General features: G+C 32.8%; 1 protein-coding gene across 1 annotated transcript in view; it reads left to right on the forward strand.

Moving 5' to 3' along the window:
- LOC105623298 overlaps positions 1 to 14,629 on the forward strand; it is a 123,713-nt gene that overhangs the window by 56,434 nt on the left and 52,650 nt on the right. Inside the window, exon 5 of the mRNA XM_012204699.1 lies at positions 9,339 to 9,623. Within this exon, the coding sequence (XP_012060089.1) occupies positions 9,339 to 9,623 (285 nt within the window). The remainder of the gene's footprint in view (positions 1 to 9,338; positions 9,624 to 14,629) is intronic.

The raw sequence follows: 14,629 nt of genomic DNA on the forward strand, positions 1-14,629 counted from the left end.
TACTAAATATAAATTTTTACAATTATTTCAGTTTTATAAATTGCGTCTCGATAAACGCAGATCTTTAGATAAACTATGTAATAATTTATTTAATAATAAATGAAAGAAGAAAAGGAAGAATAGGAAAATAAGCTAAGATTTTTATCAAAAAGTGGAACACCTAGCCAGCCTTACTAATTACAGTCGTACTAATTTACATCGATTTAATGATACAATTTATTTTTTTCTTTTGTGTTTTGAGATAGATTTAAAATTCATGGTTGTTTCATCAATTTTATTAACTTGTTGTTAATTTACATGAATATCTCTTACGATTATTCATTCATACTCAGTAACATTTGAACATAACAGAACATATAAAGTGTATAATATCTATATAATGCGTTTGCATTTATAGTATAACTTGTTTCATAACAAATTATTGAAATTTCATTATCCATGTAGGGGAAGTGTTACGAAACACGTAGAGAATTTCGCATCAGAACAATTAGCACGGGGTTGGATTCTACGTTAGAATACCCGTAGGGTGTTGCATTAGGCCACCAATTAGGAACACGTTTGATTGCTAGTTAACTCGTTAGAAGGCACGCTATTCCGTCTGAACTAAGCTTAATCCTTTAGTTGTGCCATTTCACGATCGAAACTCTTGAAGGTGTTTGTGCACTCAAAATCTAATACTCTGTGATACAAACCAATTAAAAATCAATCAAAAAAGAAAAGCACAAAATAATTATTAGAAAATTGCAAAGAAAAGATAGAAAGAATAAATCATTACGAAAAATCTCTTATCTAACTCTCTTATTAACTGAGAACTTTTTTATAAATAATTATTTACATGCATTGTACAGCTGTATTTACACTGATAAAAAATTTATTAAATCTTAATATATATTTCTTTGAATAGTATTAAGTGTTTACTTATAGTAAATAAATATTTACTACAATGAATGAATTAATTAAATCAAATTAATGATTTTTGTATTAAATAAATTTATGTTTATGTTATTACATTTAATAAATGTTTACTTAGAACTATTCAAACAAATATTTATTAAAATTTAGTATTTTTTCCAAAACAATATAAACAATGACAATTAACACATCTTAAGTTATACTTAAGATCTTTTTGTTAATTTTCTATATACAACAAAAAAGTTTGTTCATTTTACAAACGCTGTATAATATAACTTTAATTCTAAACGCGTAACTTCACGCGAGGCGTCGTTTTGACGTGTGCACGAGCGATGATCGGTGAGTTCTTCGTGTCGGAAAATGATGCAACTTGTTGACGCCGGCCTGTCTTTATATAAGTCCCGAGTGACGGCGCATTTATCTTTCACTTTAAACACGAACTGAGCTCCGGTGATATTGTCGGAATACGGATTTACCAGAGGAAGCCGATTTCCGTGGTAGAAAGTCGAGAAGGTTCGGATAAGGTTGTGGCCAACGCAACTCGAGCAAAATTTCGCAACGCGACCAAACGGATTTGTAGGATTTTTGCGACTCGCATTCGTATTGCAATGGCTTTATCGAACGGCTGACGCTTTCGTCTTGGCATCTTATTCCCGAACCGCTCCTTATAAACGCTATCTAAGGTTTCTCCATCTGATTCACGAATCTGCGCCTCGCCGATTCGGATGAGATCACACTGCGATTCTTATTGCTTTCTTTTACGCTGTCGAACAATGGCTACTATTTCCCAAGGACGGTGTACCATTAGATGTCGTTTCCTTAATAAGCGACAAAAAGTACGCACGAGGAAAGTGTGATTTACATTGCATCTCCTGAAGAAACAACATTATTTCTTGCTACGCTGCTATTTGCAGATCAACTTTACCTCTGCTTAGATTTACTACGCAAATTTTTTTATTCTATATTTGTTAAATGTAAAACTGTACGATCAAAGGATCCCACATTAATTATAAGGCAGATTCTGATAAAATGAGTTTGTTTCACATGTGTGAGAAATGTAGTTTACAATATAGTTCGTAACATAGTTTATATGATGAATAAAAGATGTAGAGGCTTAATAATGAATAATTGTCGATACATCAAAGTCGAACACAAATTTTAAGTCTCTGATTCACTACAATTAAAAAAATTATCGATTATTGAGTCTTAATTTCTTTTATCGATCATATTACAAACATCATATGTGAAAACTAACATTTCATTGGAATTCAATTTACCATCTAATTATTGTATTTAATTAGTGCAGAATCTTTTATTAAACTCATTATTCCAAGTATCAAAATCAGAGCTCTAATTGATGGAACTTAATTATACTTATTAAAGATGCACATGTATTGTCATGATAATAATTAAAGATTTTCGCCATTTAACGAAGAAGGAGTCCCTTCAACCTTCCTGAAACATTACTCGACAAGGGGAAAATGTATTCGCACGCCAAGAGGCGTATCGCACGCAGGCCGCATTGTAATCTGCGCGCAGTCGCTCCGATAATCATTTTATGACGAATGTGAAAGAAACACTTTGTCCAAAGGGTTCACCTCATGCGCGGAACGGAAGCATGACTCACGAGAAAGTGGCGCGGCCTTATCGGCTCCCCGAGCACGATAAAAAATCCCTGGCGCCGCTGCTGCGTTTGTATAAAGTTGGGGTAATATGGGGTGGCAAAGTGCCATGGCAAAGAGGAAATACTTCCGCGAGCGACGCGATTTTTATCTCTCATCCTTCGTAAAGGCATGCCCCGGTGTCTAATGTATTAATGTCGGAGAGTAAAACCTCGACGCGCGCGTAGCCGGGTATCGCGTTGACATTTCATTTGCGTGACTATTCGAGAAGACATGATTTATGATCAAGACTCGAGGTTGATTTGCGATGCGTTACTGAAATGTGCACACAGTAATATCAGAAAAGTTTATTTTGATTTGAGTAATAGTTAAAACCTTTAATACTTAAAATACTTAAAACTTCATTTGTTTCAAGATGCCAATTATCGGAACAAACATTCTGTCTCATATATAATTTTTTTAATAATACAATCAGATCTTGTTAAAGTATTCGATCTTAACTTATAATTATAAAATATTAAAATTTAAGTTGATTTTCTATTCTCATTTTCTTTCCCCACATCTTATGTCCTCTTATTTGCATTTATGACTGAACATTAATCACTTTTGATCTGTAAAAAAATGTGAAAATAATATAAAATGAAAGGTTATTACACGTCAACATTCTTGTTAATAAGATATACAGTTTTATCAATCCAATGCATTTAAAAACGAAATGACTAGCATAAAACCTAATTCGATAACAGTATTGGCTCACTTTAAAATTATATGCTTGTATATTATATACAAAGAAAAAGCACGTCCGCAATTCAGGCGCAGTAGAACGAAAGGGGTTAATGTACACGCGCGTTCGTGCGCATGCAAGCGAAGTTCACCTTTGGCGAGAATTCTTGCAGCGGGCGGCGCGTAAGGATACCATTGTCCTTATCGTCGTTAATAATTCATTTGATTTTATTTGGTCGGCCGACGCGTCCCGACGCGCTTTATTTGGGATTAGATTCGCATGGTGATGCATTCAAACGGATTTCTCGCGAGACCATTGCTCTCCGTCACTTCACGTGCGCACCAAAAGAGAAAATCTCCCTCTCGTTACAGTCTCTTGCCTTCCTTATACTTTATTGCATAAATAAAGCACGAGCTGTTGAGTCCGAGCGATCCTTTACCGTGTCCGGGGAGATGAGAGAAGGGGGTGGATGGCAGTAAACGCAGTTTTGCGGATTAGCAATGCTAACGTAATCAAAGAGAAGCGAGATGTTTTCCTGTCGAGCGATTAAACAATGTCTTTAGAGATCGAAAAACATTGCGGCTTCATTCGCGAAAAACCGTTTCACGTGCGCGGTAATTAACCGTTGAAGAAAATTCTCAAGAAGAGAGATTTTACAAAGTAATCTCACAAAATGCCGCAGTACAATGCACTCTGTTACACCTCGCTATATACTTTCGATCTCAGTTTACCCAACTTTATTTACTCATCTGTAGAATATCGTAATGGACATTATCTGGCTATCTGCAAAACGAACAACAGCGGTTTTATCAACTGTACTTGTGCAGATATTCAACCAAAGCGTATCAAGATTTGTTATTGTTTGCTAGCGTACGCTATTTTTATTCATCTATATTCTGTGCATTATAACGGAATAAATAGGTAACACATAATAATGAAGTAAAGGGATGAAGATATAGAACTTTGCTTCTATTCTAGTTATGATAAATTAACAGAGCTGCTGTAACATGTGTATTTTAATATTTATTAATTTATTATAATTATATTACTAATAAACATGCTCTGTTCACGTTTTGAAAGTGAAAGATGTATTTAAAAGCTCAATGCCTTGGATATATGCTAATTAATGAAAATTTAGAGTGAAAATTTTATTTTTATAAATTATTAAAAAAAATTCTTTCAGTTTTATATATTTTTTATAAATTATCTCTATCGATGGGTAGTAAAAATCAGAACACTCGCGTAGATCACAAAAGATCGATTCATCGATCAAGCATGACTGAAACGAAGAGACTCGAAGCAAAGTGACATTACCTTTAAACAGCGTCAATTTTACTTCACACCTGCTTCAATTTTGTCTATGAAACAGTAGAGGAAGGAGTAAGATGGGAAGAGGTTTTTCAAGAGAAAAAAGAGCTAAGTAAAGTAGACGATATTATGGAAAGGCAGAATATAAAAGACTGCACAAGGTTTTTTCGCAGTGCTGAGTTAACTGTTTCACATGCTTTGCACTTCTTGTTTTTTATTTATTCAAAATTAAACAAAAAAGTTACATGATAAATGCAAGTCTAAATCTAATCGTGAACGCATAAAGTTTGTTCAAAAGAGAGCGAATTGCTCAATATTTTTTATTTCGGATTGGATAATTTTCCACAAATATATATTTTGTAAGCGTCATCCTTATAAAAAAAAAATTATTCCTTATATTGCATTAGGCTCTCAACAAAATAACGTTTGATATAATATATTTTTGCATTATATCATTGTAATGTATTAATGTATTAATCATTATAATAATCAAGATCGTATTATTCATATTACTGAAATTACTATAAGAATTGTATGGATACTGCTATCTGGAAAATACATATATATATATATATATATTTATATATTTTAGATAGACAAAAAAAATATATATATATATTTATGTTTATTATTATAATTATATTAATTTGCAAAATACATAAAAGTGCGTATTTATAGATATCTAAAATATTTCCATTTTAATATTTCCTTTTTGTCTTTAAATTGAAGAATACTAACGCTACTATAGACATAGACTTGGATAATTCAAATACACATGACTATACAAGTCCAACAAGAACGAACAGTAATAGATAGGAAAAATACATTGTCAAAGTAGGACTTCAATAAACACATATCAGTTTTCTACAGTCGCTTTGCGACCTATATCGAGAAACACAATGGCTGTTTGTGTCACTAATTTGTTGAACTGCGTTCGGAATATGCAGGCAACCTTTTTATCTTCTTTTCTGAGTTTATTCTAACAAGTCACTTTATTTTTATTACGATTTTCGTTTGTACGCGTCTTGTTGTTTCATATAAAATAATAATTTGATATTACTTACAAAGACTTTAACTTGCTCTTTAATTGATTTGATAATTTCAAATACTAGAAATGCTGAAATGTGTTATAACAATATGATTATTGACAATTTATCCTATGATTGGAGAAATATAGACTGGCGTTAAATTTGCCGGGATAACTGTCCAAAAACATTTTTACTATTAACTATTTATTTTTAAACGTTAAAGCTCGATACGCGTAACCAATCACAGTTACTTTCGAACATATGGAAGATTTATACGATTTGTTACTTTTATCGACAAACTGCGGAAAAATACATTCGACCACGATTTCATGTTACCATTCACCACGATATACTCCATTCCGTTTTAGTTATTTATCGATGAAAACGAATATGTTTCATATACGTATTCGGATAATTATAACTGACTATATATACGCAATAAACTTTGATTGCAAATAATCGAAAAAATAGGAATATCTATCCACAAGGAATTTATTTTCACAAATCAATTTATTCTAGAACTATACGGTAATATGCTCTCCAATATTACAATTATAATAGATATAATCGTTTTTTATTTCCACATCAAGTAAGAAATATTTTTGAACGGATTTAATGCACATATCAGAGATAATAAACGTAAACTAGAAATTTTATTTGCCAACAAAACGTTGTTCATAACGAGAAATAGGACTAAGTGATTTGAAGCCAAAACATATTACATCGCATAGCTTCGTGAAACGGAATTTCCAATATTCCGTTACGGAACTTGGCCAAGGTTGTTCCTCCCAAGTATGTTTTGCCGCAGAAGAACGTAGACAAAGAATAAAAGAGTCGTGTCTCTGTATTTCACTGTATCGAGGCTTCCAGCTGCGATTTGTCCTAATTCATTTCTATCAATTGTCATTTCTTTTTCTGAAAAGAATAAAGGATAACCATATCTTCTTCATGGGGAAAAAAATCAATATAATAATGATGAGTGTAGTTTCTGTTTAATCAACATTTTTATATAAATCCGATTTTTTATACATTATTGCACGAAGGAAATTTGCTTCGCGAAAACTAGTGGGTTGCACCTATAAATTGAACAAAATCGCGTTCATAAATACTTTCATAAGCCACTATGCATTATAAAACTTCTCGGTGAATCAAATTGCGTTAAAATAATGAGCTGGAAGTTTTATGGAGTTTGGTAACTCCGAAACTCTTGACAAATACACTGCCGCGTGCATACACTGTTTCTCATTTAACATTGCTTTTTACGCTTTAGCGTATGTTTCGGCATTTATTCTTCGAGCACTAAAGACGTTTTCTTTGTCGTGAAACGTCGCCAAGATCAATTTCAACCGCAAAGCGAGATGCGGTAACTTTTTCTTGGAGTTAAAAGGTCGGAACGCCTTTTGCTCAGCTTTTACATGAAAGAAACCGGAAAGCCCGTCGGTTTCAACTACCTACTCTGACTTGAAGATACTTTTGGTATCTACTTTAGAAAGATTTATATAAAATAAACCAAGTACTCTCTTTTAGTTTCGATAATAATTTTTAAATTCAATTTATTGTAAACAATTCTTAAGATTTACACCAACAAATAAACTATTTTTAATAGAAAATACTTGCCAACAATCATCACATTTTTTTTCTAATTCACACACAATCTGAAAGATTATTTTTTAATTTGGAAGTAAAGCGTTTATATAGAATTACTTTTTACGTCGAATATATAAAATCTTTTTCTTTAATCTGATATTAATTTCTTTTTAAAAAAGATATAATTGTATATCATCTTAACATTTCTCAACATTAAATTTTAATAAATATCTTTATAACTCTAAATCGCGTTATAATTCGAAATTAAAATTGATTTGAATTCGAACAAAAATGTTTAAAAGAAAATTTCTGGAGCTGTCTATGTTTCAAAATTTATGCAACGATTCTCTCTCTGGTGCTTACGAGATTTATTCTCGGTAGAAACAAATCTACAGGAAGTATAGAAAATGGAACGTAAACAAAAAAGTTTATTATTCCATTTCCAGTTAGAACCTAGACGCATCTCTCACAAAAAATCTGAAATAGGTTTGTTGAAATGGCTCGATTGACAATCCGATGCGTTATGTCGATACACTAACGATCAACAGGTACGAGGGCAATATAAATCGAGAGCTAACAATTGAAGCGCATTAATTCCCGCATCACGGCCGTTGTGTTCGAAGAAACGGCCGATAGTCGAAGGTCGTCGATTCCGCGCCTTGATTGGCTTGGTATGAAATGCGAGGCTCAGGCTTAGAGACGTCGTGTAGCGCTCGGTCAGTAGACAGATATTCCGCTGATAAGTCGTAACGTGATAACGCGGCTGTTCGCGCGCCACAGTTTCTGTCGACGCGACAGAACGCCTCGCTGCGTGAATTTTTGCCGAGATCGCTGCGAAGCAAATTGTCGTCGTTGCGTTGGCCGTCGTTGTCGGAGTAAGTCGTTTCATTGTTTGTCACGTTTTTCGAATCATTTCAATTAATAAATTCATTAATTGATATCAATTATCAGAATTATCAGATTTGCGTAAATATGAAGCACGATTTCTTATTAGTGAAAATAAGCGCTGATACGATATTATTCCTTAGTTCACGATGGATCATTTGTCCTACGAATTCTTTTACTATGAAATACATCTAACTAAATAATAGTCGCTCTTTTTTCCTTTTTTTTTTCAACACTTAATCTTACAAATACTTTATAAAGATGAAGTATATGTAAGAATTACTTAATAATTTTTGTATATTTGTAAAAAAGTGAGGAAAATTATCCCAAACACGATCCATCATGTGTAGTAAAGAATCGAAAATTGCATCATATGCACTAAGGGTTATATATGCAAATGTGAAAGAATTAATTTATCGGTGTCAATAAGATTGATATCTTTGGAGGAATATCGCAATTTTTATTTGCTGCTTGTTTATTTTTTAAATTATCAAGTCCTTTTAATATTAAAATGTGCTAGAGATTCAAAGAAAACTTTCTTTGTATCTACAATGTGTTTAATATTGATTAACGTTGACACATATAATTAATATGTGCTTGCAATATATGGTTATGATATTACAGATACGCGAATCTAGCAATTAAACGCAATTTGAAAATTATATTAATTTTAATCTCTAAATTATATTTATTTTAATTTTAGTCTGATTAAACATCGAGAAAAAGTTCAGGAGTCTCAATAAAGGTTTCGCATATCCATAAATGTCAGCATAGTTGATATTTTTAGAAGAATGTCGTAATTTTTATTTGTTACTTGTTTGATCTTTTAATCAAATTTTTTTAACATTTGTGCTACAAATAATAACTTTATATATATATATTTGATATTGCGATATATTTAATAGATTGATTAATACTAACGTTCAATATAATTAACGCATGCTTGTAATATGCGATATGTTACTACAGACACGCGAGTCTAGCAATTAAATCTGAAAATTATATCGTGATTTTAACATCGAGAGAAAGTTCAGAAGTCTCCCCATCGTATGAAGTCTCATAACTTTCTGTATTATATGTATAACGTATGATGTCTTCGTTTCGATTTATCAGAGAATCGAGGGAGAAGAGTCGAGAGTGAAGTGCTGTGGCAGAGTGCGCGTATGTCACATACAGTGATATAGTCAGTTACAAATATATTTTTGTAATATCTGGAGAAAAGAACTTCTGCTCGAATCTTACGATCTGTCGGGCGTGAAAGGTCGATCAAAGTGGCACCGATTCGGGACAAGTTTGACAAGTGCGCGTTGGACGACGACGACGAGGGAATCGATAGTATGACCAAGATTCGGTGCAGGATCTGCGAGCTGCTCGGTGAGGATCAAGGTCTGAATCATGGACTGAGCCATCCCTGTCACTTGACGAATCTGAATCACCTCAGGCCGGGGCTGAACTACAGTCCACTTCCTAACATGAACTACTTGAATCACGGTTTGCTCAATGGCCTCTATCTTCCGCAGCTCAAGGACATGATGCTCGCCGCCTACTTGCTCAGAGGTAAAGATTAACATCAAGATACATGTCGCGCGACAAGAGATACGTGATTTTTAGGCTACTAGATAGATTTTGATTTATTTGACGTGATAATTTTATCTTCCGAGCGACAAACATAACACTTGCTTGTACTATAATCCGCAAAATTTTCTCAATTAGTTACAATAGAATATTGAAACTTAATGTTCAATTTAATGAAGCTTCAAATTAAAACAGACTCGTGGAAATAATTACGCTATATTTTATTTTACTTTTGTATTATATATTTAAAGTTATTCCAGTATTAAATTGAGTCAATATATCGAGCATATAAAATGTATGGTTTAATTGATGACAGGTTAATAAAGCAGAACACACCAGTAATTTATTTAATTTATCAATGCGTGATGATTCTGTTCAATGGAAATATCAAAATAGTTAATATTTCAATTTTTTGCGATAATTAAAACTGTTCGAAAGCAAAAACTATATCACGACAAACAAGTCCGATTAATTAACGGCAACTAACAATTTACTGAGAACTGTGTCAAGCATATACTTCAGTTAATTTATCAAATGCGCAACGATTTTATTAAACGTAAAAATTGGCACAATATAATTATAATATCTTTTTCATTATTGATTGTTTATACTTTATCTACTGCGCTTTGTCCTAAATACACTTAGCTTTATTTTTATATTTTGCCTAGAAAAATCTTATTGGTTTGATGAAAACAATTTCAAAAATTTGTTGGAAATCTTAATAAAAGAAAAGTATTTCAGTCAATTTGATCAATTTTATGCGTGATTATTTTCTTTATCTTCTAAATATTCAAATTGCCTTACAATATTATTAAATTTATAATTGATCAAAGAAATCGTATCAATACACAATATATGAATGTTTAATAAAAGATATCTAATAATAAGTGGATTACATATTGATCGCATTTTGTTTGTTTTATTTGATTAATTTTATATTGTAAATATAGATAATTTTTTCGCGATAATTATACTTTTGTATAAATATCACGTCAAGATGTATCGAACGTAATAAGTCAAATATTATAATCTTAAACGACGAAAAACTATAATTTTTATTCAGCAATGATCACGTTTAATTGTTTCGATGCGCAATTGTGCTTATTGATTTTCCCTTTTTTTATCTATCTGTCTCATTATTATCATGACTTTTTTAACAGAGTTATTACATACATTCAAAGGATAATCATGCAACTTGATTAATTTTAAATAAGTTTGAAAACCAATAAGATTATTATTATCGTCATCGTCTGCATATTATTAGAAGAAAACTAATTGTTCATCATTGATGTATGAATACATTATTCCCTTTGCATTTTCAATAATTATATCGGATTTATTACTGCGCGATGTAATTGTCTCAATGTTCCTATCGACAATCGCGAATATACGCTTTCTTTTCACCATTATACTCTCTCAAGTGAAATTTTACTCCAAAAGAGTGAAAATACTGTCACTATTGAAAAAGAGTGAAAAATTTGCTCTTTTTCAATAGTGACAATAATTTAACTCTTTTGGAGTGAGATTTTTACTCCAAGAAATTTAGAGAATAAAGTACATATCATTATCATATTTCCAAGTTGAATTTATTATTATTAAAACGTGCGTATCAATCGGTAATCCCCTAAGATGTACCGCCCAGACGTTTCGCTTTATTCTCACATGGCTGCCGAGATCGGTTTATTCGCAACGTTACAACCGCGCTCGCAGGACAAAAGTGATATCTCACCGTGCTCCGTTTCAACGTAAAAGCGCGAGACAAGAACTCTAAGTCACCGAACAAACGGCTGAATAATAAATGTGCGCCATTTCCGATTCGATTTTGGATGCGCAATGATATATTTTTCACATCGCTCGCATAGGACAGAATCGTATTTCAGTGCCGTTTTCGGAGCAATATTAATATATCTAATATGATTAGTTGAAATGTTTTCCAACGATATTAATATAGCCTTATTAATATACAGAATTTGCGTTATTTCACATAATAGTATTTAGTATAGTATAGTATTTCGAATGCGCTTATCGTAGCGCTGAGGCACTGCCATATCTCCAAATTTGTGTTAATTATATTTACACAAATTTTATTCAGCGTAAAAATAAAATCTTAACACTAAAAGCTTAGATATAGGTTATTACTGAAAAGAGATTGGAAAGTTATTATTACAATAACAAAAATTTTGTCTAAATATGTTGTTTAATTCATTTTTTCTTCGCTTTCTTTCGTTAACATTATGTAATTTTAAAAAATTTAAGAAATTAACTTCATACTTTCAGATTTGCGAATCTTTAGATGTTTTGCTCTCACATCAAGCAACATATAATATTCAAAATATTGTAAAATTAATATTGCATTCAAAAATCTAGCGTTAGCTGCGAAAATCGATTTATGCAGTTTACAAAATTAATTAGCTGGATCGTACGATCAAAGGAGCAATCCGAAACGTGATCTTGCACCGCGAACCGCATTGAATCCGCACACTATCGACCAGCGGCTGCGTAACCGTATCATTCAAATATTGACAGCTGCATTCTACGGGTCGCCACCGGTATTCCTTGTATCGCCGCCGATTTTTATCGCGTACCGTTGGATCGATACGCCAGCCGTGTCGGCCAAGGCGGCGGCAGCTCCATTGCCGAGGATGTGCTCTTTCATTCGTCCGAGAAATCGTTCATTTCTCCGCGAACCTTCGCGCATCGTCGTTCTGATTTTTATGATAACGTTGGTCGGCTACCAAATCGCCGCGCAAATATGACATGCGATACTTTATTTCCGCTCCCGCCTACTCTCCGCAACCCCGTTTCCCGATTTTCCGTCCCTCTCGACCACATATTTTGTTTGCTTGTTGATCTTCGCGAATTTGTATGCACGTTTTCCACACGTGTCAGAAAAACGTATCGCGAATGTGTTGCGAAATATGGCAGGCTTGTACGCACTAAAGTAAGATCAAAATTTGCATCTATCTCCATTTATGGTCAATTCATCGTTCGGCGTGTTACAGTCAACGTTTTAATAGTCAACAACCTTTTACATCCGTATTTTCGACATATTTTCCATATTGAAGAAGATGTGAATCAATTTATCTTATTTTTATTTATTTATTATATAAATTAATGAGGAAGAAATTACAATTATTGCATTATATATAATATCTTATAATTATAATTTAAATCAATTTGCTTCAAATGATCTATCCAATATTTCATTTTTATTTTAATATACGTAGTTCCAAGAGTATCCAATATTCGATTTTATGTATATATTGTATTTTATTATCTCCAGCCTTTAATGTAAAGTTCATGAAATAAATATCGTAAATAACATTTACAATCAAGAATATAAAGAGAATATTATCTCTCAGGCAACGAATTAACAAAAGATAATAATAGAGTTCATTTTGGTCCTACGAAACTATATGGACACTGCAATTGTCATCTGCGTAATAATATCATAATATTTGTATAACTGTTTGTTGTTCCGCATTGTTTTCGTTATTAGATGTATTAAAGTAAGTGGTTTCTTGCTTGTGATAGCAACCTCGTAATATTGCAAAGTGGATTCTAAAACATATGCAGCATTTATTTTCTCTGCTTTTTTAAAGCCGAGGTTTTTACTTTTATTTTTTTGTACTTCAATTCGAAAAAAATATATGCTCTTTGTAGATTAGAATTCGATATGTATTAGTTTCTTAATACGAAAGATACGTTGTTGTCTTTTTATTTCGTGATTTGTGTATAACTATGCTACTTGACTGTTTCAAAGAATGCGTCAATTTTACACAATAATTAAATTCGATCAAGTGTATAACGGGCAATTGTAATTAAACTCTTTGAGCAGTCGTTGTAATGGAAAAAAAACATTGAAACTTTTTGCGGAAGTTTTACGAAGCCGGTAAGAATTTTGCATGAAGAAAGGCGAATTAACGTGTGGAAGGAATTTCAATTTTTTGAAAAATAAAAAATATGCGATGTTTTATATATAGACATGTTGTAACAGAAATTTCGGTTATGAAAATATTTTTTCTTTTGATAAAGAGATATCTGTCTGTTTTAGCAGTAGATATTTTATCTTAAATTAGACAAAGATAATGTATATTTTTGTATGTAATATTTATTTTTTAAGCGTTAAATTTCTTTTTTAATAATTGAGTTAATTTGGTACAATCTGCATTAACTTGTATTAGTATTATTACTTTGTCTAGCCATTTTAGTTATCATTATTTCAAGATTTCGAATAATATAGCATTTAATATCGATTTAAAATATCGATTGCCTCGTGGTTATGCAATTAGTAAGCTTTCGAACTATTTCTTTAAGCCGAACAATAATCTTTGTTAATTGCCGCGCCGTGTTGGGTTAAACAGCCGTTAATGAAAACGCGGGGCAATCGATAAAGTTTCGAAAGTCAACTCGATTGTCCTCGCCCGAATTGGCTCGCGTTAAAAAATCAGCAGGCTGGATTTCCGCACGTTTCACAACTTTCGAGTTTACGTTAATCGCAAATTATGAGTCGCCAGCGATGAGGACGGCGTTCGAATTTATTGATAATCGCGTTCTCATTTACTGCGCGTCGCCACGAAAGGCGTAATTTGCCAGAACGGAGAGACAGTAGAAAATGTCTGCCTCGCGACCTTGATTTACGATCTTTCGCTGACCCTAACGTCAACCAAGCACGGTCGGCCGCTCTCACGTATTGCCATCAAAATGATCACGTTTACATCGGACGTCGACAGCGCCAGAATTCCACGTGTCCCGCATTTAACTCTCACGACGACGACGACGATGATGACAATTTCCATTATATTCTCGCATAATTTACGAATACATCGCTTGTTGGCGACCCGACAAATAGTCACAGATTAGCCAAGCATGTGCATTGATTATAATAACAATTAATCCGCACGTGTGTGTGTGTGTGTGTGTGTGTGTGTGTGTGTGTGTGTGTGTGTGTGTGTGTGTGTAGTACGTACTATAACTAACTAAACAAA

The sequence above is a fragment of the Atta cephalotes genome, assembly GCF_000143395.1.
Source record: "Atta cephalotes unplaced genomic scaffold scaffold00002, whole genome shotgun sequence".
Taxonomy (NCBI): Eukaryota; Metazoa; Arthropoda; class Insecta; order Hymenoptera; family Formicidae; genus Atta; species Atta cephalotes.